At 42.2% G+C, this 20,310-nt stretch overlaps 4 protein-coding genes across 7 annotated transcripts; 1 reads left to right on the plus strand and 3 right to left on the minus strand.

Moving 5' to 3' along the window:
- Positions 1 to 86: 86 nt before the first annotated feature.
- On the minus strand, positions 87 to 5,954 carry LOC135264865 (gamma-glutamyl hydrolase). Its single transcript, XM_064353800.1, has 9 exons — positions 5,542 to 5,954; positions 5,197 to 5,311; positions 4,247 to 4,297; positions 3,464 to 3,548; positions 3,119 to 3,257; positions 2,477 to 2,583; positions 1,286 to 1,379; positions 982 to 1,119; positions 87 to 628 (listed from the first exon to the last, which is right to left on the minus strand). Exons 1-9 carry the CDS (start codon positions 5,642 to 5,644, stop codon positions 510 to 512), a joined length of 951 nt encoding a protein of 316 aa, XP_064209870.1. The 5' UTR covers positions 5,645 to 5,954; the 3' UTR covers positions 87 to 509.
- An 856-nt stretch (positions 5,955 to 6,810) lies between these two features.
- On the minus strand, positions 6,811 to 11,878 carry LOC135264866 (dual specificity protein phosphatase 26-like). Of its 3 annotated transcripts, none has more exons than XM_064353803.1 (4): positions 11,273 to 11,878; positions 10,431 to 10,577; positions 9,986 to 10,197; positions 6,811 to 9,669 (listed from the first exon to the last, which is right to left on the minus strand). In XM_064353803.1, the coding sequence occupies exons 2-4, from the start codon at positions 10,526 to 10,528 to the stop codon at positions 9,470 to 9,472; spliced, it is 510 nt and encodes a 169-aa protein (XP_064209873.1). In that variant the 5' UTR covers positions 10,529 to 10,577; positions 11,273 to 11,878; the 3' UTR covers positions 6,811 to 9,469. The 3 variants fall into 3 exon arrangements, with proteins under 3 accessions (XP_064209873.1, XP_064209871.1, XP_064209872.1); XM_064353801.1 differs by having other exon boundaries at positions 10,431 to 10,624; XM_064353802.1 differs by having other exon boundaries at positions 10,431 to 10,624; positions 11,244 to 11,878.
- Positions 11,879 to 12,022: 144 nt separating this feature from the next.
- Positions 12,023 to 16,725, minus strand: bag4 (BCL2 associated athanogene 4). Of its 2 annotated transcripts, none has more exons than XM_064353799.1 (5): positions 15,954 to 16,725; positions 15,095 to 15,220; positions 14,780 to 14,986; positions 14,370 to 14,639; positions 12,023 to 13,171 (listed from the first exon to the last, which is right to left on the minus strand). In XM_064353799.1, the coding sequence occupies exons 1-5, from the start codon at positions 16,089 to 16,091 to the stop codon at positions 12,728 to 12,730; spliced, it is 1,185 nt and encodes a 394-aa protein (XP_064209869.1). In that variant the 5' UTR covers positions 16,092 to 16,725; the 3' UTR covers positions 12,023 to 12,727. The 2 variants fall into 2 exon arrangements, with proteins under 2 accessions (XP_064209869.1, XP_064209868.1); XM_064353798.1 differs by having other exon boundaries at positions 15,939 to 16,397.
- A 72-nt stretch (positions 16,726 to 16,797) lies between these two features.
- lsm1 (LSM1, U6 small nuclear RNA associated) lies at positions 16,798 to 18,871 on the plus strand. Its single transcript, XM_064353808.1, has 4 exons — positions 16,798 to 17,042; positions 17,422 to 17,490; positions 17,789 to 17,904; positions 18,213 to 18,871. Exons 1-4 carry the CDS (start codon positions 16,997 to 16,999, stop codon positions 18,381 to 18,383), a joined length of 402 nt encoding a protein of 133 aa, XP_064209878.1. The 5' UTR covers positions 16,798 to 16,996; the 3' UTR covers positions 18,384 to 18,871.
- The last annotated feature ends 1,439 nt before the right edge of the window (positions 18,872 to 20,310 follow it).

Below are 20,310 nucleotides of genomic sequence, written 5' to 3' on the forward strand. Positions count from 1 at the left end.
TCTCCAAATTAATTTGAAGATAAATAGAAAAAGTTCCTACAGTGGGGTACAGAACAATTTACTAGTTGGAGAAAAAAAGCACTTGGTAACAATGCATTCTGAAATGTGTATATTTATTCACTCTGTCAGTATCACAAATTCATATATTTTAACAGCAAGTTGGTTTGTAATTGTTGTACAGCAAACATTTTTGGATTAAATTTTTTTTCGGCGGGGGTTCAGTTGCGATCGAGGGGGTGGGGGGGACTGGGGGTTTGCAATTGCAAATAGCAACAGTGCTTTACCAAAAAAAATTGATTGACAGGCCAAAGGTGGAGGTCCTCGAGCCACAGTTGGGCCCTTCTACTGCGCGCGCCTGGTTGCGTCTTCAAAAACGAAAAATCAGCCTTTTCCTTTGAGGTGAATTTTCATAGCTGGAACACCTTGGAGCGCTCCACATGATTGTTCCCCCCAGAGGTAAAAGAAAAACAGTTCCAGCGGAGGACAGATAGGAGAGCAGGGCCAGCACTTCAGAAGAAGTAACACTGCTCATACCCAGTGAAATTTCCAACGTAGACAGGGGTGTAATTGTATATGAGGGCTGCCGTCTCTTCCTTGCGTTTGATGAAGTGGTGCAAACTTTTCCTGGCTGCGAACAGGAAGAGACGGACATACATTTGTTGACAAAATTCTCAATGTACCGTAAGCTGGATTCTGCTTTTATGAATGGATTCTGCTTTTACAAGCACAGATGTGTGCTGGCATAGACCATGCACGCGATCCCCCATTGAACCCCATTTACACAGATAACAGCACTGAATGTATTATTCACAGGAACATTTCATAACATTCTCAAAGTGGTACGGGCATGGTCTCACATATGGTCACTATTATGTCATGGAAACTACATGAGTGATTTCCAACACGTGTAAATAAAGCCAAGCAGCGTGCGTGAGTGAACTTCTCATTCCCAAATTTCTCAGTCACAAAGATTGGTTTTACCTTCATTGACAAAAAATTCAGCAAGTAAAGATGACACTCGAACGGCATTCTTGGAGTGGGGGAACTGCAGTTTGGGGTCCCACTGAAACCGGTTTACTTCAGGGTGCCACTGTACCCCATAGAATGGGTATTTCCTTCCTTCAAAACAATGGGACAACAACGCAACAAGATAACTGTCATATTATCAGATAATATTATAGATTCCATAGTTCAAATTTTCTTATATTTTACAACCGTAGAACAACATTACTTTTTATTTTTTGGTGACTGAGGATCATACCATTTGAAAAACACAAATGATTACCTTCCATAGTTGAAACAAACTCAGCACCATTTTCTGCTACGTTTGTGGATAGGATGGAAAAGAACTTCTCCAGTTTCTCATTTCCTCTGAAATCCTTTGGAAAAACACACAATCACATCTTGACTTTAGCTGATGCCAATGACTTCATATAGTATATTGTCTAATTTCAAATATAAAGTTGAAAAAAAGGGCCGCACTTTGCATAATCTGTAATCGATTTACACTCTTTGGTCCAGCACTCTGAAAGTTTCAAATTCATTTTGGGAGTGAAGCCTGTTTTCTGTTTTTGCATTACAATTTCAAATATGTAAGAATATTCTAAAATGACCCCAGGAAAATGTTTTAATATTGAACATATTGATGACTTTCACAATGAAAAACAGGAACAGCAAAAGAGCACATATGTACTACTTTTCAAGAACAATTCAACATGGTCACTATCGTCAATGCTAGAGGAGAGCCGTTCGGTTACAGCTGCAGTACCCACACTCTCAACCATCTGCTGAATACAATGGCATCACTCAAAGCACATTTATGTGAGAGGAAACTCACATTGTGAAAAAAAGACAATAAGACAAAACATTTTCAGTGACACAACTTCCTCTGGTGTCTCAAGTGCTATTGAACCAGGCTGCAAGGTAGGCAATTTAATTCAGGCACATCTGATTGTTTGAAACAGTGAGAGGTATGATGTCACAGTGGCCCAGCTGCATGGCAGATTTCCCCTTGTGGGGTTTCAGGAGGTCCCAGGATAAATGCTAAAAACTGTTTTTATTGTCTCACCCCAGCACCTGGATTACAAAGTTTCCTTTCATTGAAATTTCTCCAATCCTCTGCCTCATGATACTCACCCCACCTCCCAGCTACAAGCACATTTAGGTTAATCTTATCTCGGCTTTCAGCTTCAACTTTCTAATGGATTCCAACTGGAAGATGGACCCTAAGATCTGACCCACTTCTCCTGACACTTTCAAAGGTCTGCCAATCAGGGGATCAAAGGACACCTTCGATTTCCATCATCTTGGGTAAGGCCACCAACACAGGCATACTGCCACTGATCACATCCATTATGGAAACAATCACTCTGAACGAATGGGGCATTTTAAAACAAAATTCATGATATAACTTATTGGAAAGGACACCCCTGATAGGGGACGCACACGTATACATTGGCTATTTCATGGCACCCACCTTCTCAGTGACGCCATAGTGATGGAAATTCCCCGTTATATTTTCTTGGGACAAAGCCTTCAGCAGCTCAGCTGAAAAACCTTCAAACATGCGACTGGATGGAGCCTCTGATGGAGACAGATAGCAGATTCTTACTGCACACCTGAATAATAAATCTGTTGTTCATGTATTTACAAAATATAGGCTCAAGGTGCAGGGTGCATGACGCCCTCTGGTGGTTAACTGAAGCTATACGTGTCTGCAGGAAATGCAAAGATTACACAGTCATTATTAAATCAGAAGAAAAGTTACGGAAATTAGTTTATTACCTGGCTGAATCTGTGTGCATCACATGTATGTGTGTTTTTGTGCGTGTGTGGGGAATGCCAGTGGCCCCATGTGCACATCCCTGGTGGAAATTTAAGCTTGGTTCCTTAAATTGGCTTTAAGCTGACACAACTGGTTTGACGCCATCGTAGAAACGGCCAAACTTGCAACAAGAAGGCTGAGATAGCAATCGTCCTGGCAAGACCATGACCAGCTTGGTACAGATAACAGACCATCACCAAATTCCAGATTGCATCCAGGCTGAATTTTCCACCAGGGATTGCCTGTCCCTGTGTGTAGGGAGTGGTTATTCGGCAGTAACAGAGTGACGGGTACCGGTTGTCAGGTTGAGGGGCAGGGCCAAATTCTCCGCGGTTGTGTTGCTCAGCAGATTATGTCCCGCGACGAGCACAGTCAGGAGCTGGAACCCCATGCACGTACCCCATACGGGGAAGTAGTCTCCCGCATCATTGGCCTGGAACAAAAAAACCAGCCTGCGTATGAGAATCAAAGGCTGCATCACTTCAGTATATCAACTGGTTATACTGTATGGTAATTATGCTTGTGCTGATCCACCTGCACCACCGCTAGCGTGAAAGAAGAGTGAAAGAGAGAGTGGGGAAAAAAAGAGAGAGAAAGAAAGAAAACGTGTTTGTCGGGACCTTGGTTCAGAGTGCTCACCTCTAACGCCAGCCTGTAAAAAGCCCGAGCAGCTCTGGCGTAGTCCGAGGTCTCCAGGTTCACTGATCCGCCGATGAACAGCATTCTGGGTGAGAGGAAGGCCAATGAGTCACACACTCGTTATTACCTCTGATTCAGGGGTGGCATTATCATCCAGCCGTCTGGGCTGCGTCAGGAAGCAAGCTGATAAGGGGGCAGTGATTGAGAGATGCACACTCTTTATTTTTAAAAAAAACCCACCTCCCCCCCTCCCCCAAAGCATAGCTGATAGCCCAATTAAATCAGTCACACGTAATTATCACAGCCCGTGGGGTTCATATTTAATCACTACAGCTAAAAGCTATACAAGGAAATGATGAGACACTCAGATGTGTAAAGGGTGGCAGCATTGAAAAAAATGATAGGGGAACTGGCCTTGCAACCAAGGCTATAGGTTTGATTCCCTGGTTGGCCACAGCTGTTGCACCCTTGAACAAGGTACTTAACCTGAATTGCTTCAGTAAACATACAGCTATATAAACGGATTGTATGCACAATGCATGTAAGCTGTCTCAGGTGCTCTAGATAAGAATGACTGCGAAAATGTTATGATGAGCCGTCTGCTGCTTTGCTTTGCTCTGATATTAGGCTTTTAACACACTAAGTAATCCATCACGTATAGTACTTTATCGCCAGTGATGGGACTGAATGTGGCAGACCTGCTGTATGCATTTTTTGGGTCAGAGGTGAAAATGAGTTTTCACAAAAGCATAAATAAGGACTGGCTTCTGTCGGAGAACTTACCCATTAATTGATTTGAAGATCTTCTCATATTCAGCTAAGCTCTGATTCAACCTTTAGAAAAGAACGGAGACAGGCTATTAAAAAGAAAAAATAAATGAAAGCAAACATCATAATCAAAACATTTCCATGGGATCGCGACTGAAAACTTTTTTTAAATGAGCATATATGCATTTTGTTGTTGACAGATAACATTAACTAGAGTACAGGAAAGTGAAAGTGTGATTCAATCTTGAGCCACTTCTTTTAAAAACATGTGTGACTTCTCCAAGTGTACGTTAGTTATAAAAGGCGTTTTGCTGTAACTTAACTGTCCAATCTCTAAAAAAAAAAAGAAAAAAAAGAAGAAGTAATTCCTACATGGATCAGACAATGTTGATGAAAATACCCTCAAATTAAAGCTAGCAGTCTGCACTTCAACCTCACATTCACCGTTTAATCTCATATCCAATGTGCAGCAGTACAGTGCAAGACCAGAAAGAAATGTGTCACTGTCCAGATACTTTTGCATTTAACTGCAGATTGCACTGAATATTTATCTGACAGATGCCCTTATACAGAGTATCTTATTAAGCCATTGGGGTGAGAAAGTTGACAAGCAAGAGACATGACATGCATACCACAGGAACACGAAAAACAAGACAGGCATAGTTTGACTCATACTGTCAGAAGAAGATATGTTATGGAAACACAACACCATATCCTTCCTCTGAAGACTGACGAGGGCCTGCAGCATGTTGGGTGGTATCGGTTTCTGGCTACAAAGACGTGGCATATAGTTCATGCGCAGGTTCTAATACATTTATATGACTTCGGTAGGCACAACAGATATTCTATTCTAGTTCATAGCGCTCCATCAGAGTTGAATTTGCACTGAACAAATGCTGTGGAGAGACCTGGTATACAGTAGCACCATGTGGGATTTATATATCTCGAAGCCTCCTGGGTCTTACCTGATGGGCATCACTCTGCTTCCCCCCGATTCCACGTACTTCACATAGGAAGCAGGTATGTAAGTCTTTCCCAATTTCGCCATGTCCTTATTCGATACTTCCTGAGTCAAAATCCCTATGGATAAAGTGAACATATCCAAGCGTCGCGTGTATGAATAACTGCTGTTCAAAGTTCAAAGGACTGACACAATAATTCTTACACCGTTACTAGGTAGGCAATTTTCCCCCAAATATTAAAAACGTTACAGTTCAGCACATGACATTTGTGACCAATTTTATTATCCAGGGATTTTTCAAAATAATTCTATTATTCATAACGGTACTTTTCGCCATACTATTACCTACCAATAATCGGCCTGTTGTTTACCGGTGAACCAAAGGCTGCAGTTGGCAAAGCTACACTCACACCTACGGCAAAAAGACGCACGAAGGCTAGCAGACGTCGCATTTTCTCTGGTTCCCTCTCCTATACCAGCTCCTCTGCATAAACTAAAAACGTAAGTTATGAAGGTGAGAATTCGTGACGTGAGTTATTAGCTTTAGGAAAGGAACAAAAAAGGAGTGGCTTAGAGTTTAGAGGAACCAAAAGTCCGAAGATAAATTCAAAAGGAAGTCAGGAAAGTACAAAGCGGTTTACTGTACTCATGTGCCGAGAGTGTTTTTGCTGTGTAAAACTGTGGAGTTCCCATAGGAAGCATAGGTAACGCTGATGCAAGTTATTTCTCTGAACGAACAACCGTATATATTCTCGAGACTTTGCCCTGTGAACTGACGTGGGCTACTGTTTCTGTGTCTAGCGCTGAGATGTGGGGCAGAAGTCAGGACTCAGAGTACGCTACGATCATTTCCGAATGATCAATGCAACTTATTGGGGAATAATAAGAGTACGCTTAAAATAAGGAGTCGAATGTGCAATGTAGGATGTTATGAGCAGTGTTTATTTTTGGATTACTACACAACTCATTCCTGCACCTCAATTCACTCCCCATACTTTGCATAAAAGAATGGCCTCACATTCATATCTCACAAAACACAACCACATGTCACAAGCATCTGTCAGGTTTTCTTGGCAGAGACAGTATGCACGGGATGGATTGGCCACCCTGCTCACCTGACATTAAGCAGAGTACCCGGGGACACTTAAAGTGGACCAGGCAGGTACTAGGACCATGTACAACTTGCTGCCCAACATGTAGTACTTGTTGAGTGTAAAATTATATTAAGCAAAGTAATATTAAATAAATTTGCACTGCGCTTGCACTGAGGGCACAGAAGATACAGATATTGTTTCTTGAAAAAAGCATTCCCTACATTAATAACCTTTGATTTGCTTTTTGTTTTGTATTGCGGTATAAGTACCCAAACATCAGGGATTGGGATCAATTCAATCTCAATTCAGTCAAGTCCAAAACAGTAGACCATAGATTGACCAAAGGCTATGGAACTGTCTGTGTTTTTAGATTCGTTCACTTCACACACATTATGTGGTGGGATAAAGGGGAAGCTCAGACTTCCTGGTGGTTAAAATGTGAAATGCTGAGGTTTTGTACTGGAATACCCAGAGTGTGCTGTACCATGGACTGTCTCCAAACATGAACTGAAACAGACACGCCAAACAAATAGGCCTGCTCTTGCAAACGCAGGTTTATTTAGGAACAGACTCAGAAATACTACAGTACTGTACGAAGGCACTTTGAAACTGCAAAAAATAATATAGAGATTTCAAGGGGGGAAGTTAAATTAAAAGATTACAAATTACGGTAGGTTAAGCCCTGGTGGAAATTCCAGTTTGATGCCAGCTTGTATTAGAACTGGTCTAGCTGCTTTGGAGATGGTGAAGCTGGAAACAAGATGGTTGAGATAGCATCCATGCACAGAAAACCATGTCCAGCTATTGGACGAGCATAGTGCAGACAGCAGACCATCACCAAGTTCCAGAGGGTGCCATCGGTTCCATTTCAGGCTTGTAGCTGGAATTTCCATCAGGAAGGCATGTCAGTGTCATGGAAATTGTTTACATCCATAAATAAAACATTTGTGATAAAGATATACTCATTTGAACAGTGAGCATTATGAAACTGACATATCAAGAAAGGTGTCCACTGCTGCTGACCTGCTGCTGACTTGCTTTTAAAAAAAAAGCAGTTACCAGGTAACGAGACAATGCACCACATCAACAGTACTTAAGAGAAACCACATCAGAATGCAGTGGGGACATTCCACAGTGCAAACTGAGGTAACTTTTGTCTGCACTGACTCCCTCACCACACTTAATTATAAAAAGGTAATTATATAAAGGCTGTAGGTCTTAACAACTCCCCCCCCCCCCCACCCCCAAGCAGTGACAGTTTGTTCAATTTCCAGAAAAATCAGTCATTCAGTGCAAATTGTCTTTTTCAGTGTCATACAATAACGCAGGAAATACATTTTTCCCTTTGAGGAAACACTCAAAACATGCCGTCACCCACTCTAACCAAGCAGAAAGGAGGGTTGTGAGAACAAACAAAAAACAAAATGGCAGAACTCTTTTTTAACACCCTCTGGAATAGATATTGAGGTGCTGGGGATGGGACTAGCACTACACAGCAGGACACCAACTGCCCACTGTGTTCTGTAGGGCTCAGGTGAGAGTCTCATTGGTAGGCCTGAACTTTGCGATGTCATTGCATTACTGTGCGGTGCAACTTAATTTGGGCAATGGTTAAAAACATTTTGAAGAACTCCCATGAGTTCATCAACTTTAGGGAAACTGCTTGGTCCAATACCACTCAAAAGTGTCACAATGTGGGCATTGCACGTTGGCTGGTCTGCATTTGGCACCAGGCCTCTGAGGATTTCCTGGTATGCTTTCAACACCTAACTTGCATTATCCAAGACAAATACAGCCGCACTGTTGAAGCCTACCTCAAAGTCCAGCAGGCATTTCTTGGTGCCATCTATAACTGAACAGTAGCGGTACTACTTTCAAATAAAATGTGATTGTTTTTCCTTGCAGACAAATAAAATTAGCAAAACATAACTGTCTGTGCGTTTTTGTTTGATCAATTTGTGACCATAGGCATGCTGTCAGATGACTTGGCCAGTTCCTTTATACTGTCTTTAGCCTGCAGCACATACTCTGCCTAAGCTGTTTTCCAGAGGGGATCGTCCTGCCATTGATTACATGCTTATTGAGAAATGCGTGTAATTTAGGGTTAACCAGCTTTTCAAGGGGAATGTTTGCACACAGAAACGCATTGGTAAAATCTTGGATGAGGCGCCTTGCTGACAGACGATTCCCCCCTAATTGTTGGTTTCCGTACATCAACACTGTAGTTGATGCCTTTTGTTGCAAATGCCAATCTACTGTTGTTTTCTGTGATGCGCATGGATAAATTGCAAATATGCTGCAATATATTGAATTGACTCACATGCAACCTACCAGGCAGATGCTGGTACACTCGGTGGCTTAAAGACTTTCTTTTCTTTAACATTCTATCTACGTCTACTTTCCTTCCTCTCCATGGGGGTCACAATTAATCATTAATTGCGTGAATACCCAGGTGATTCAGGAGCTAATCCAGTACCTACGGGGACCCCACAAGCACATTGATTGTAACGTTCAAATCCCATGCTTTAAATCCCGTGCTTTAAGTCACATGCTTTAAATAAATGCTGACCCTAGTCATAATCTGACCACTGCTTTAGTTTCTTAATTTCTCAGAACCTCCTTATTTGGGCCATGGCTTTAATTGTTTACCTTTGAACTTCTTTAACAATGGAAATAGACCAATTTGTCTTCCATCTGGACACACAGACAGGCATGCATTTTTCACTCTCCACACTTTCTAAAATAATACCTTCTTCTCTTAAAAGAAACTCAGTCCCAAATTGCAGAGTGATAAAGCTTTTTCTGTCAACAAGGATAATATTTCAAAGCTCCATGGTAATACAACTGTCTGGCTACAGTCCAACTTCTTCTATCCTTTTGTGAAATATGAGCTTTTTGCTTACCCACATGCTCTACCACTGAGGGTTTGATTTAAAAAAAACAATGCACAGGGCACAATCAAACTGAAAACAGTTGCTTCCTATACCAGAACCTAACGGTGCTTGCAGCATGTTAATTATTTAGCAGCGCTTAATTGAATCCATGCTTTTCCTAGCACATTGGGAGCAGATTAAAAATACACATGCTTAAGGCAGAATTTAAGAGAAGACCGAGCATATTGGCAACACCGTGGTTTTTTTTTTTTTTGTGTCTTTTTTTAATGCCTGAACTTCCCACGGTGCTCTAGGTCCAGCGGTTGCCGTGAAGGCTGCCATCTAGCCGAATGAGCTGTCGCAGGAACCCGCGGTTTGGGATGATGCCGCGGCGGTCCTTCACCGTCTTGATAGCCTCCACGAGAGTCATATTCTGCCGGATCATCAAGTACGCCAGCACCAGCGTGGCTGACCGGCTGACTCCGACAGCACAGTGCACCAGGATCTTCCCTGCGGAAACCCCAGGGGCAAAAGCGTAGGCAGCAACAAGGTCAGCGTACCATTTGACCACTGTACGAGGCAGGCTAGTTACTCAGAAGTTAGCACAAACTTACGAGTTGGCTGAGTTGCTTTTCACAAATATTTTTTCCTTTGTAAGCAATGACCTCAGACAGACCTAAAGCCACCTTTGGGTACATGAACCATCCACATAGTGTTCAAAGAGATACGCTTCTCCCACATCAAAGGCCGCAAAACTCAGATTAATGACTAATTTCAAACATACTGTGTTTGCGCCAACAGCAAGCGGGCACCGCCCCTCTCTCACCTCCGCCACTGAGAGCCTTGTGTATGAAGTCCGCTGCCGGGTAGAAGTTGACACTCATGTCATAATCAGGGGTGTCGTGCGCTTCCACACCCTCGTACGTGATGTGCATGCCCTCATAGCGCTCAGCACCACCTCGCCACTTGCTGTGTGCGCAGTTCAGGATGTGAGTGATGCCAAGCGTCGCTAGCTCATGACGATTTGCTGCTATTTCCCTGTAAAATTAGACATTCATATGCATACAGCACATTAAAACTGGTGGCATCAAAACTATTACTGGTGTATTACTTGAAATTGTGGAAATATTTTTTGGAAACAATATTTGAAGTCCTCCCTCTTTCAATTCTATAGTTTCACATATTAGGACATAACTAACCTTCAATATAAGCGTTAAGTTATAAACCAGTCTTTTGACAAGTTCAGTTTATACAGTAGTGCAAAACTCAACTGATCACCAAGATAAAGCCTGGGATAAACCTCGTCCGCGTGGCTGTTGATTGATTTCCCTGTGTAGAGGAGACGCTCAAGTTCGAATACCGTCAGCATGGGGGAGCTGAGGTCCAAATCTTGGCTTCTTGCAGATGTCGAACTGCTCCTGGACGATGTAGAGAATCTCGACACGTAAGACATTGTAAAGGACACCTAGAAAATACCAGTTTAAACGGGGGGAAAGTTAAAACTGTAAGTGAGGTGAGAAGTTTGACTAGAATTTTTTTTTTTTTTTTTGCAATTTAGTCAAATGCGTAATTCCCATGTAGACCGAGTTAGACCTCGTCGCTTCGTAAAACCAATCACGTTTATAAAATAGTTTTTTTTAAATGAAAATTTTTCACACGACCGATACATTTATACTACAAGCCCACTTTTGCAAACCCAGTCGTATTTTTTATATATCACCACATGAAATGAACTCATAAAATGCCATCATATCTGGTCATTCTATGTTCAGTGTCATTAGATACATGAAATATGACGATTAGCTCTGATTCTTGCCTAAATTATTTAGTTTAAACTTCGATAAGCAAGTGATGTCTTTCAAGCTATTTACAGGAGCACAAGGTATTTCATTGCTACAAGTTCCACTTATCTCCGCTCAACGAAATACAGCCTTATTCTCGACCAGTAAATCCAGAAAGCGTCATTATAAACTAACAGTTGCTGAGAACAGAGCATATATTCCAAACGCGTTGTTTTAAAAATAAATAAATAAATAAATAAATAACCATAATAGCTTCTGTTTCATAAATGCTATTATTCCTACGTTCTTTGAGTTGTCAAGCAACACCGCACCTCACGCAAGTCCAGCCTTAATGGCCCTCGGTTCTGGGACGAACATTATTGCAGGCAAGAGGAAGCCATGTTGTTCATAACGAGCATGCTATTTTAAGCGCTGTCTGTCAGGAGTCATAAGGCTTTATGAAGTATAAAAAGAAAGCACCATGGCCTCATTTCAAAATATAAATGCTGAAATTATTTCGACCAGGGCACCGCAACGACACACCCCAGTACACTTACTGTAAACCTCAAGTAAAACTCGCTGGGTGACACCCACTCCTTAACGGCATTGCAATTTTTCATATTGTTAGATAATGTAGCATTTGATACTGAATAAAAACGAACTACTTCCAAAATGACAAAATGAACAGAACACAAATAATAATACTTTTACTCGTTCAGTAAAGCAACTGCTTGGAATTATTTTATCACCATAATTCGTGGGTATTGTCTCCTAGAATGCGCTTTATGGCAATTAATTCATTGCAAATCATTCTTAATAGACGCCACCCTGTGTTGGAAAATTGCATTACATCTGGCACCACTGCTCTTTGTCTTAATCCTAATTTTTAAGGCTTCCTGTACACAAAGGTGACTCATATTTCATATTTATAGTACTCCCTCTAGTGCCTCATTCATATAAAATATATTGTTGTGTAGTATTTTTTTTATTAGTAAAGAGTCTACTGATATACATTTCATATTTTGCCGTAATTTGTAAAGATTATTCACAACACAAAGAAAGAACACAAAACAAACCAAACATTTTCTTCCATGCAAAGCTCCAGAGTGACCTTGTGTTTATTTTGTATTATGAAAAAAGCACCTGCCGATATCATGGCACTAATTTAACAAAATATCCTGGTGATCTGGTGATTTCAAAATAAAGGATCTAAAAAAATAAACCAAACCAAAGAAAAAAAAAAAGAAATCTAAGAAGTGACTTTGGTGCAAGAAAATTTAAAAATGACATAGTGGGTACATTGTTTTTAAGTTTCAAAAGAGTTTCACTCTGCAACCCTCCTCCCATGACCACCTCAAAAATGCTTTGCATTAATGAGTCGGTTTAAAGGGACATCGCCACAGCTGACACCTGTAATCACCTTTGCTGGTTTGGGGCTATAAACCAATCAGGCACCACTCAGTGAGTCCGCTCACAACTTACGAAATAGGCTTGGAATCCCCAGTAAACAAAAGGTGGTGAATAAATCATAAACCACATGCCTAATAACGTGATGTTTTCAGAGGCTATACAGATCCTTCCCCAGCTTCAGTCCACTTTGCCAAAAAAGTTTTGAGGAACCATGTTGGCCAGGAGACAAGTCAATGGCGGCCAATCTAGTCCTATTGTGGCAGTGCGGGGAAAGTGAAGCTGTTGGCCTAGGGTTGCAGGGAGGGAGGAGGTGTGGGGGGGAGGGGGTGGAGCAAGGGTTGACGTGTTCAACAGAAACACAGAAACAAAGACGGCCTTCAAAAGGCCTTCCTCTCCAGCCGGTCCAGGATGCCCTGGATCTTCTGCACCGCCTCCTTCCGGGCCTGTCTGACCGCCTCCTGTCCATTCGTCTCCACGGAGTCCAGCTCCAGCAGCTCCTTGGTGAGCAGTTCCTCCAGGTACCGGTAGTTCTTGTCCGTTTTGTGGCCCACGAACTCGTCCACGTCCTCCTGCAGCAGCCACACCCGAGCCAGCACCTGCTGCACCCGGGCCAGGCTCGGGTTCTCGCTCAGTGGCGGGCCCCCGGGGGCCGATGGGGGGGGCTCGCCCTGGGACGGCTTGGGCTCCTGCGCCTTCCCGCCCTTGTTGTACATCTGCGGGGGCGCGCTGACCTCCGACGTCGGCCCAGGCGCATTGCCGGAAGGTCGGGGCTTGGGTCCCATTGGCTGGTTTCGGTGGGGGTAGCCAGGATACTGCCGATCCTGGAGCACAGACAGAAAGGTTAGCTGACCAGGATACAAGATGCCAGACTGCCAGCACCTGGCCAAAATATTCTATCAATTTTAGAAGGACCTCATAATCTTACCCAAAAAGGCTCCCAATTAATTTTCATGATCTTCAGGTCTGTTCCTAATGCTTTGAATTGAACCGGTTTCGAAAAAGCTGGGTGAAAATGGCTAGAGTCACAGGGTCAGCCCTGGTATACCAGAATGGGAGTTTTCAATGCCAGCACATAACTGGCAGAAAACATACTGTAAGTTACTGCTGCATTAGACCCGCCCAAAGATGCAGCGGAACCAGTCTTTAAAAATGGAGCTGACTTAAAGGTAACAACAGATTTTCATATCTACATAGGATGAACCTTTGAATGGCCCAACCCCTTTGTGTTTACGATTTTATCATTGAATACATGGGCATAGTTTTCTACTGGCACACAAAACTCAACTAAGTCGTTGCAAAAAAATTTTTTAACTGAGGTTAAAAAACAGGACTTCACATGACATTCACGAGTGACTGCAAAGGATCAGATTTGAACTTCAGCCCTGCAGTGTTTCACTCTATAACAAGGAACTTTGGTCAAGCTTGTGTAAATCTGCAAACATTTCCATCTCGCTCCGTTTGAAACTGTGTGCGTGCACAGCATAGAATCAAATATGTGTGCAAGAACGATTTATAAATGAGGTCCCTTGCCAATTACAGCAGTGTTTCGTCCAATACACTATCTAAAAATACTGACAAATGATTCATCCTGGAGGCAGACTATTTATATTCTGCAAAGCATCTAACCTGGGTTGTCCATCTATGCTGCAATGTTTCATACAAAACCACTGCTCAAAGGACAAGGAAATGTTTTCAGAAAATCAGGCAAAGAGGAATCGGGCGAAGAAGTCCATGCAAGATTTTTTAGATTCATTCCAAATTGTTTCCTAGCCTCCTTTTCATCAAATGATCACCTTATTTAAAGTAAAATAATAATTCTTAAAACAGGCAAAGAGCATGGGGGGAAGGATTGGGAAAAACTGTGACCGGAATCATGAGTGCAGATCTCTGTCGCCCAAATCCACCCCGGAGCACAGGTTTGCATGCTGGCTCTGCAGCGAGATTAGGGGAGAGGGTGAAGGGAACAGTTTGGAACACACTGAATGCACTCATACAGAACGCAGTTCTGTTGACGGGTACCTTTGGATCATATGGTGGTACAGCAGGGCCGCTGCCCGGCCAGCCCTGAGGCTGTGGGGGGAGGAGGGGGCTCCCATAGTGGCTGGGTGGGGGCTGGGTACCAGGCTGCCACTGCTGCTGCGGGGCAGGTCCGTAGCCACCTGTGTGGGACCAGGCCTCAGGCTGGGGCCTTGACGGCAGGGGCTGCTGGGTCTGGTACGAGGGGTTCTGGGGTACCGAGTGACCCCCATCCCCGTAATGAGGGTAAGGTGCAGGTGCATATCCAGGAGGCTGGAAACCCAAAGGGGGAAAAAACAGGAAGAAGGTCAATGATACTTTACCACCTTTATATTAAAAACACAAAGGTCTCAGTCAGAAGAATATGAGGTAAATAATTATGGTAATTAAGTGGAGGAAACTGTCCAACCCACCCCTTGACAGGGTGGCATAGGGTAGTGGTGGTGCTGGGAGTGTGGCTGACATGACCCTCCTGTCCCTTGCTCAGGGCAGCCCTGGTTTGGGTAGGGTGGCTGCCTGGGTGGTGGCTGGTCTCCACAGTAGAAGGGGTTGGTTGGATGCAGCATACTCGTTGGGTACTGTCCAGGATTATAGACTCCATTTGGGAATCCTGGCATTGCCTGAAATCGATGAGGCAGAACAGAGAGTCGGTGAGGAGATTCATTCAGGGAGCACAATTGAGTCACCAAAGATTTAACCAGAATCGGTGGAAATGCACAAGGATGTACCTGGGGATTATAAGGTGCCTGTCCATTGACCTCTGACCCAGAGGAATAAGCATTTGAATAGGGCCCTGCAGAGTGAGACTGAGGATACCAATAGTTGGAAGGGTAGCCCGGGTAAGGAACCGCTTCCTGCACACCATACCGGAAGACCGAAGACAAAAGTTACAATGTGACATTGTGGGCATCATGCTAAATACTTTGATTATAACAAACTTCCAACGCATTAACTTCGATTATCAGCCACAAAATAACGTCTGCGTGGATTCCTACACTAATCTCCGATATCACATAAAATGATCAAGGCCATTTTGTGATGGGAAGTTATATAACCGTAATACAGAGTAGAGCTCTAGCTGGAGATAAAATTCTCTTTGAACGACTGGCCTTTCATAATGAACGATCCTAATCTGATATAAACCAGGATTTCGACCACAGCTAGTAGACTACAAAACTATACTTTTAAGCGGAGACTGTTCACTGAGAGATGAACGACAGAGATTCACCGAACGTGAATGTCGGTCCATTCACAAATAAAGGATAAACAAGCCTTAGGCAGCTACGGCTCAGAATCTGTCATTCAATATTTACGTGTTAGCAAGCTAGCTGCTTAGCTCGCAAGAAATTCAATGTAGCAAGACAGCGTACGTTAGATGACAAAACATAAACACTAGGCACATCCTTGATCACATAGCTAGTGGAAGGGGTAAACGAAAATATAGATAGGTAGCAAGACATTTCGTTTGAATAATAGCTAACAGGAAACTTCAACTAGATCGCTGCCAACAGGAAGGAAATAAACGATTGCATTCAAATTATATATAAACATTTTAATGCTGAAATACCGTACCCGGCTGCCAGTTACCATTGCGGTGTTCCAATTGTTATTTTCCGAGTTGTTATAATTTGTAGGCCAAGCTCCTTTCGGATTAGATTGCATTTGATGCATAACCCAGGCAGCGTCTCCTCCACTCCTGTCATTGCTGACCGAATTGTACGCCATTAAATCTGTGCTTTAAATTGTAGCTATATTCCTGGTTCAGGAACTACTGTCTTATTTCGAGATCCAGATTAGTTCTATGCGTTGTTAAAATAGACAGCAACGTACAAAACATTTTAAAACGATGTACCACCCCTTTAAATTCCAGCTCTTGGGTCTTCCTAGTGCTAGCTGATGATTTTACATAATAACATTTTTATTTGCGTCAGTGTGACGTTTATTTTCTGCACAAATAGGCGCTCAAGGATTAGAAACACATCCTGCCTTTTCGCCTGAAAACAGACCAATGGTTTAAAATGTAGTTTCGTATCATGTGATGTCACTACTAGTTAACTATTTTTTGCCGGGGATTTTAAAGGGGAAGTTGAAGTTGAGACGGAAGAAAAGGAGCTGTGTCCCTCCGAAAGATTCGAGCATTATTAACACTATCTATAGAATAACTGCAGTACTATTACACACTACTTAACCAGCTTTGAATCGTTCTTCCCCAAGTTCTCATGCATCCCAATTTCTTGTATACATTACTTCAAAAAAGCTAACTGACTATGCAGGGAATGATTCCTTCCTATTTAGAAATCCAGGTGATGTTAGTGAAATACTTTTTTTTTTTTTCAGGAACAACAAATATAATCAACAAAAACAGGGAACAGAGTTAAGATTTAATTACGCGAGACCTTTACAAGAACCACCACGTGCTTGCAGTCCTGACTAGCCTCATGGAACCCGAAGCTAGCTATAAAGGGTTAGCATGCTAGGAAGTTAGCTTGCTAGCTGAGTCTGGAAGGAAGTGGTCCTTAGAGCTTGAACTTCCTCTAGACGGAGGGTTCACGTTTTGAATTATATATGGCCTGAATGGTATTAGACAGCTAGCCAATACAAATATAATAGTGTGAATAATACTGAACAAAATGAATTACATGCCGGGGACAGCTAGCCTCATCGAGGATATCGACAGTAAGTCTAAACGTGTTTAAGTCTGAGCGGTTTGGGACCAGGTGACAAGCTAGCGTGTTTAAATGTGCGTTAGAAAGTACCTAGCTATAACAAACATAGCTACATACAGTCAATGCTTGCAAGCTTTCTCAACATAACTAGCCGTCTCAGTTCGTTTACTGCATTGGCTTGTTACGTTATCCAAATATTTCGGAATTGAGATGTTTCCTTGTCCCTTTACAGAAGTACGATGCATCTTGCATTGTTAGCCACGGTTCAGGGTACAATTTGATTATCAACGAGAAAGGCACTAAAGTAGTTAGCAAATCACTAACTCATTTCACTCTCACTGTATTATTATTATTATTACTTTTTTATTTTTGCTTTCCCCTTTCTCCAGAAAAACACCTTGTCCTTCTCCGAGACGGAAGAACGTTGATTGGGTTTCTTAGAAGTATTGACCAGTTTGGTATGTAGCTAAGAAGCTATATTTATTAGTTATTAAATGTGCAGCATTTGTAGCCATTCTGATCGTATTACCTGTTAACTGTATTTTCATTTGTACTTGTGAACCAGGTTGAGCTGAAAAATATGAGCTGCATTTAAAAAATAAATATAAAGTGGGTACTCTTAAAAGGGAAACATTGATTTCATTTAGATTCCTCAGAGGTTCCATTACCCAAATTTGGGTACTCTTGCGGTACCTCAAACCATACATTTTGTGAGATTATTCTGAAATACCTTTTGTATTTTTATATTCTTTGCAGCGAATCTAGTATTACATCAGACTGTTGAACGCATCCATGTCGGCAAGAAGTACGGGGACATTCCCAGAGGAATTTTCATTGTGAGAGGAGAGAACGTTGTCTTGCTTGGAGAAATAGTAAGTGTCCTTCAGCTTTTCACATCTTATGATAAATTGTTACAGTTTGACCAAGATAATGAAAACATAAGTTATGTTTCACATCCTGTGCACTGTATGAAATGTATGTTTTTCGTACAGTGCTATCTGTGTGTAATGGCTTGTTCCAATTTTGGCATTCTTGCAAATGAGTCAGGTTTGAAATAACTGCTGCAATCGAGCATGACACATGGCTGGGATAGGATGATTCAGTGTTTTGAAGGTGATATAGATTTTTTTGATGTGTATCAAAAACTGAGTCATATATGTATTTTTTTTTATGTTGTCAGGACCTGGAGAAAGAATGTGACACAGTTCTACAGCAGGTGTCCATTGAGGAAATCTTGGAAGAGCAACGGGCACAACAGCAAGCCAAACAGGAGGCAGAGAAGACCAAGCTGCAGGCCCTGAAAGACCGGGGACTGACCGTTCCCAGGACAGACATGTTGGACGAATACTGAGGGCATATAAGATCGTCCCTCTGCCCTCTTAATTTTCCGTTTCACTGGACACTTGCATTTCAAGTGATGACAACTTGTGGGAGACGTGTGACGCCATGGGACGGGAAGGAAGACCGATCTCGAGAGAGAGAACGGCGTACCGAAACTTGACTGCGTTTTGTTTGATAGCATTTTAATTTAATGGAAAATAACTACGAACTGACATCTTTTGTTGCCGGCAATGGGTGATGCCACACTCAGCCGACCGGCAGATAATGAGAAAGCACTTGTTTCTTGTAGTAAGATTGTTTCTTAAAAATTATGGAACTGCAGTTTTATGTTGTACTGTGTTTGTCTTGTTGATGGTGGATTTTTGGTTACCATTTAAAATAAGAGATCAAACCAATTATTGCCAAGAATTATATATGTACAATTAAGTATCTTTTTTAGTTGATCTCTTGCAAAGTAGATTTTTGTATGATATTTGATTTAAAGAATTGCTCATTGCAGTGTTGACTCATTCCTTTTGTCTTTAGTACCTGGTTTCTTTGCTGTCTTTTTTTTTAACCCGCAGTGCACTTTTACATAATGGGATTAATCATTAGGTTTAATCAACTCTGGTCTCTATGTGCTGGCAGTACTTGGCATTTCACTCTGCAGATGCGGAAACTTGCAGCTCAGACTCTTAATTCATAAAGCTGTGAAAGTGACGGAACAAAGAACAGAAACAACTGGCACTGCAGGATCTGGGCTGCCTACCGCTGTTCTAGCAGGGCTTCACAGGTGCTCCCATTTTAGTAGCATTTGCTCCCAAAAATTGATGGGTGCTAACTGGGAAAATAATTTAAGAGCACATACGCATCTATTTTTATTATTATTTGAGAGCACATACCAATCAGAGTGCATTGGTGTGCTCAAAATTTTTCAACTTTGGGGCAGATGTGCTCCTTGGGTGGAAAAAAATGTTTATGTGGAGCCATGTCTTACCTGCTTACAGGGAATTTGGGGCTGTTATCAATAAGATGTATTTTCCTTTGCTCTATAAACTAGAACAGGCAGCATTTTTCTGAGTTTTCTGATCACTCTCCGTGTACCCCGGGTCTACTGAAAATGACCTGGCAAAACAAGCCCAGTTGCTATCTTATATCTGCACAGGCAGTGAGGCTCTGCATTCTTTCAGTGTGCTCGGTAAGCTGGTGAATTGTTCATGACATAAGCCACATAGTGTACTACAGGCAAGAGGGCACTCTCAGTGACATCTGGTGATCTGTAGGTCTCTTGTGTTGCTAGGTGACGCTGATGCAGTGACCCAAGGTACCCTGGCTGTCCTAAGTAAAGGGGCTGGCCCTAGCTGGCTCACTTTCAGTGCATGCCATTTTATACAAAAAAAAACATCATTGTATCTTTCAAGCTAGCTTGTTAGCTGGCAGTCCTGTGGTGTTAGCTTGCTAGCTCCAAGTGTGCGGGGTAAAGATCCAAGAGATTCCCCCAACCTTCTCTGAACCCACTGCTATGCCTCTTGTCTGAGAAACACAAAATATGTTCGTCATATTCCGATTTACATGTATGCATTTGTCTGTAGGCACGCTGTTTCAGCATAGCATGACCTTTTTCCTCCACGCTCTGTAGTAAAGTTGAACACCCACAGACATTCATGCTGAACTCCACCCATTGAGATTTTGTTAGATGTGAGGAAATTTGGTTAAATGTATACAGTGATGCATTTTAGTGTCTCACATTTGTGCATAATTTACAAATTTTCTTTAATTAGGTTCATCAACTTTGGGGTGTAGTTGTTGATTATGTGTTAAATATTGGTGAGTGGGTGCCCACTGCCCTAGAATCTTAATGGATCCCTATTGTAACCTTTGTTGGTTATATGCTGACCACTTTATCACTACAATAATGGATCAGTGATGCATATTACACTTGCTTAGAAGAACACCTT

Source organism: Anguilla rostrata, chromosome 10, assembly GCF_018555375.3.
Source record: "Anguilla rostrata isolate EN2019 chromosome 10, ASM1855537v3, whole genome shotgun sequence".
NCBI classification, from domain to species: domain Eukaryota; kingdom Metazoa; phylum Chordata; class Actinopteri; order Anguilliformes; family Anguillidae; genus Anguilla; species Anguilla rostrata.

Coding starts and splice junctions, on each gene's coding strand:
- LOC135264865 (XM_064353800.1), bottom strand. CDS start 5,644: ATGCGACGTCTGCTAGCCTTCGTGCGTCTTTTTGCCGTAGGTGTGAGT. Junction 3,549..4,246: donor ATCTTCAAATCAATTAATGG/GTAAGTTCTCCG, acceptor CCTCTCACCCAG/AATGCTGTTCATCGGCGGAT. Junction 3,258..3,463: donor TTTACAGGCTGGCGTTAGAG/GTGAGCACTCTG, acceptor TTTTTGTTCCAG/GCCAATGATGCGGGAGACTA.
- bag4 (XM_064353798.1), bottom strand. CDS start 16,091: ATGGCGTACAATTCGGTCAGCAATGACAGGAGTGGAGGAGACGCTGCC. Junction 15,221..15,938: donor CAATGGTAACTGGCAGCCGG/GTACGGTATTTC, acceptor TATGGTGTGCAG/GAAGCGGTTCCTTACCCGGG. Junction 14,987..15,094: donor AGGCACCTTATAATCCCCAG/GTACATCCTTGT, acceptor CATCGATTTCAG/GCAATGCCAGGATTCCCAAA.
- LOC135264866 (XM_064353801.1), bottom strand. CDS start 10,612: ATGTCTTACGTGTCGAGATTCTCTACATCGTCCAGGAGCAGTTCGACA. Junction 10,198..10,430: donor AGGCTTTATCTTGGTGATCA/GTTGAGTTTTGC, acceptor CTAATTTTACAG/GGAAATAGCAGCAAATCGTC. Junction 9,670..9,985: donor CAAGGCTCTCAGTGGCGGAG/GTGAGAGAGGGG, acceptor GGGTTTCCGCAG/GGAAGATCCTGGTGCACTGT.
- lsm1 (XM_064353808.1), top strand. CDS start 16,997: ATGAATTACATGCCGGGGACAGCTAGCCTCATCGAGGATATCGACA. Junction 17,043..17,421: donor CCTCATCGAGGATATCGACA/GTAAGTCTAAAC, acceptor CCCTTTCTCCAG/AAAAACACCTTGTCCTTCTC. Junction 17,905..18,212: donor TTGTCTTGCTTGGAGAAATA/GTAAGTGTCCTT, acceptor TTATGTTGTCAG/GACCTGGAGAAAGAATGTGA.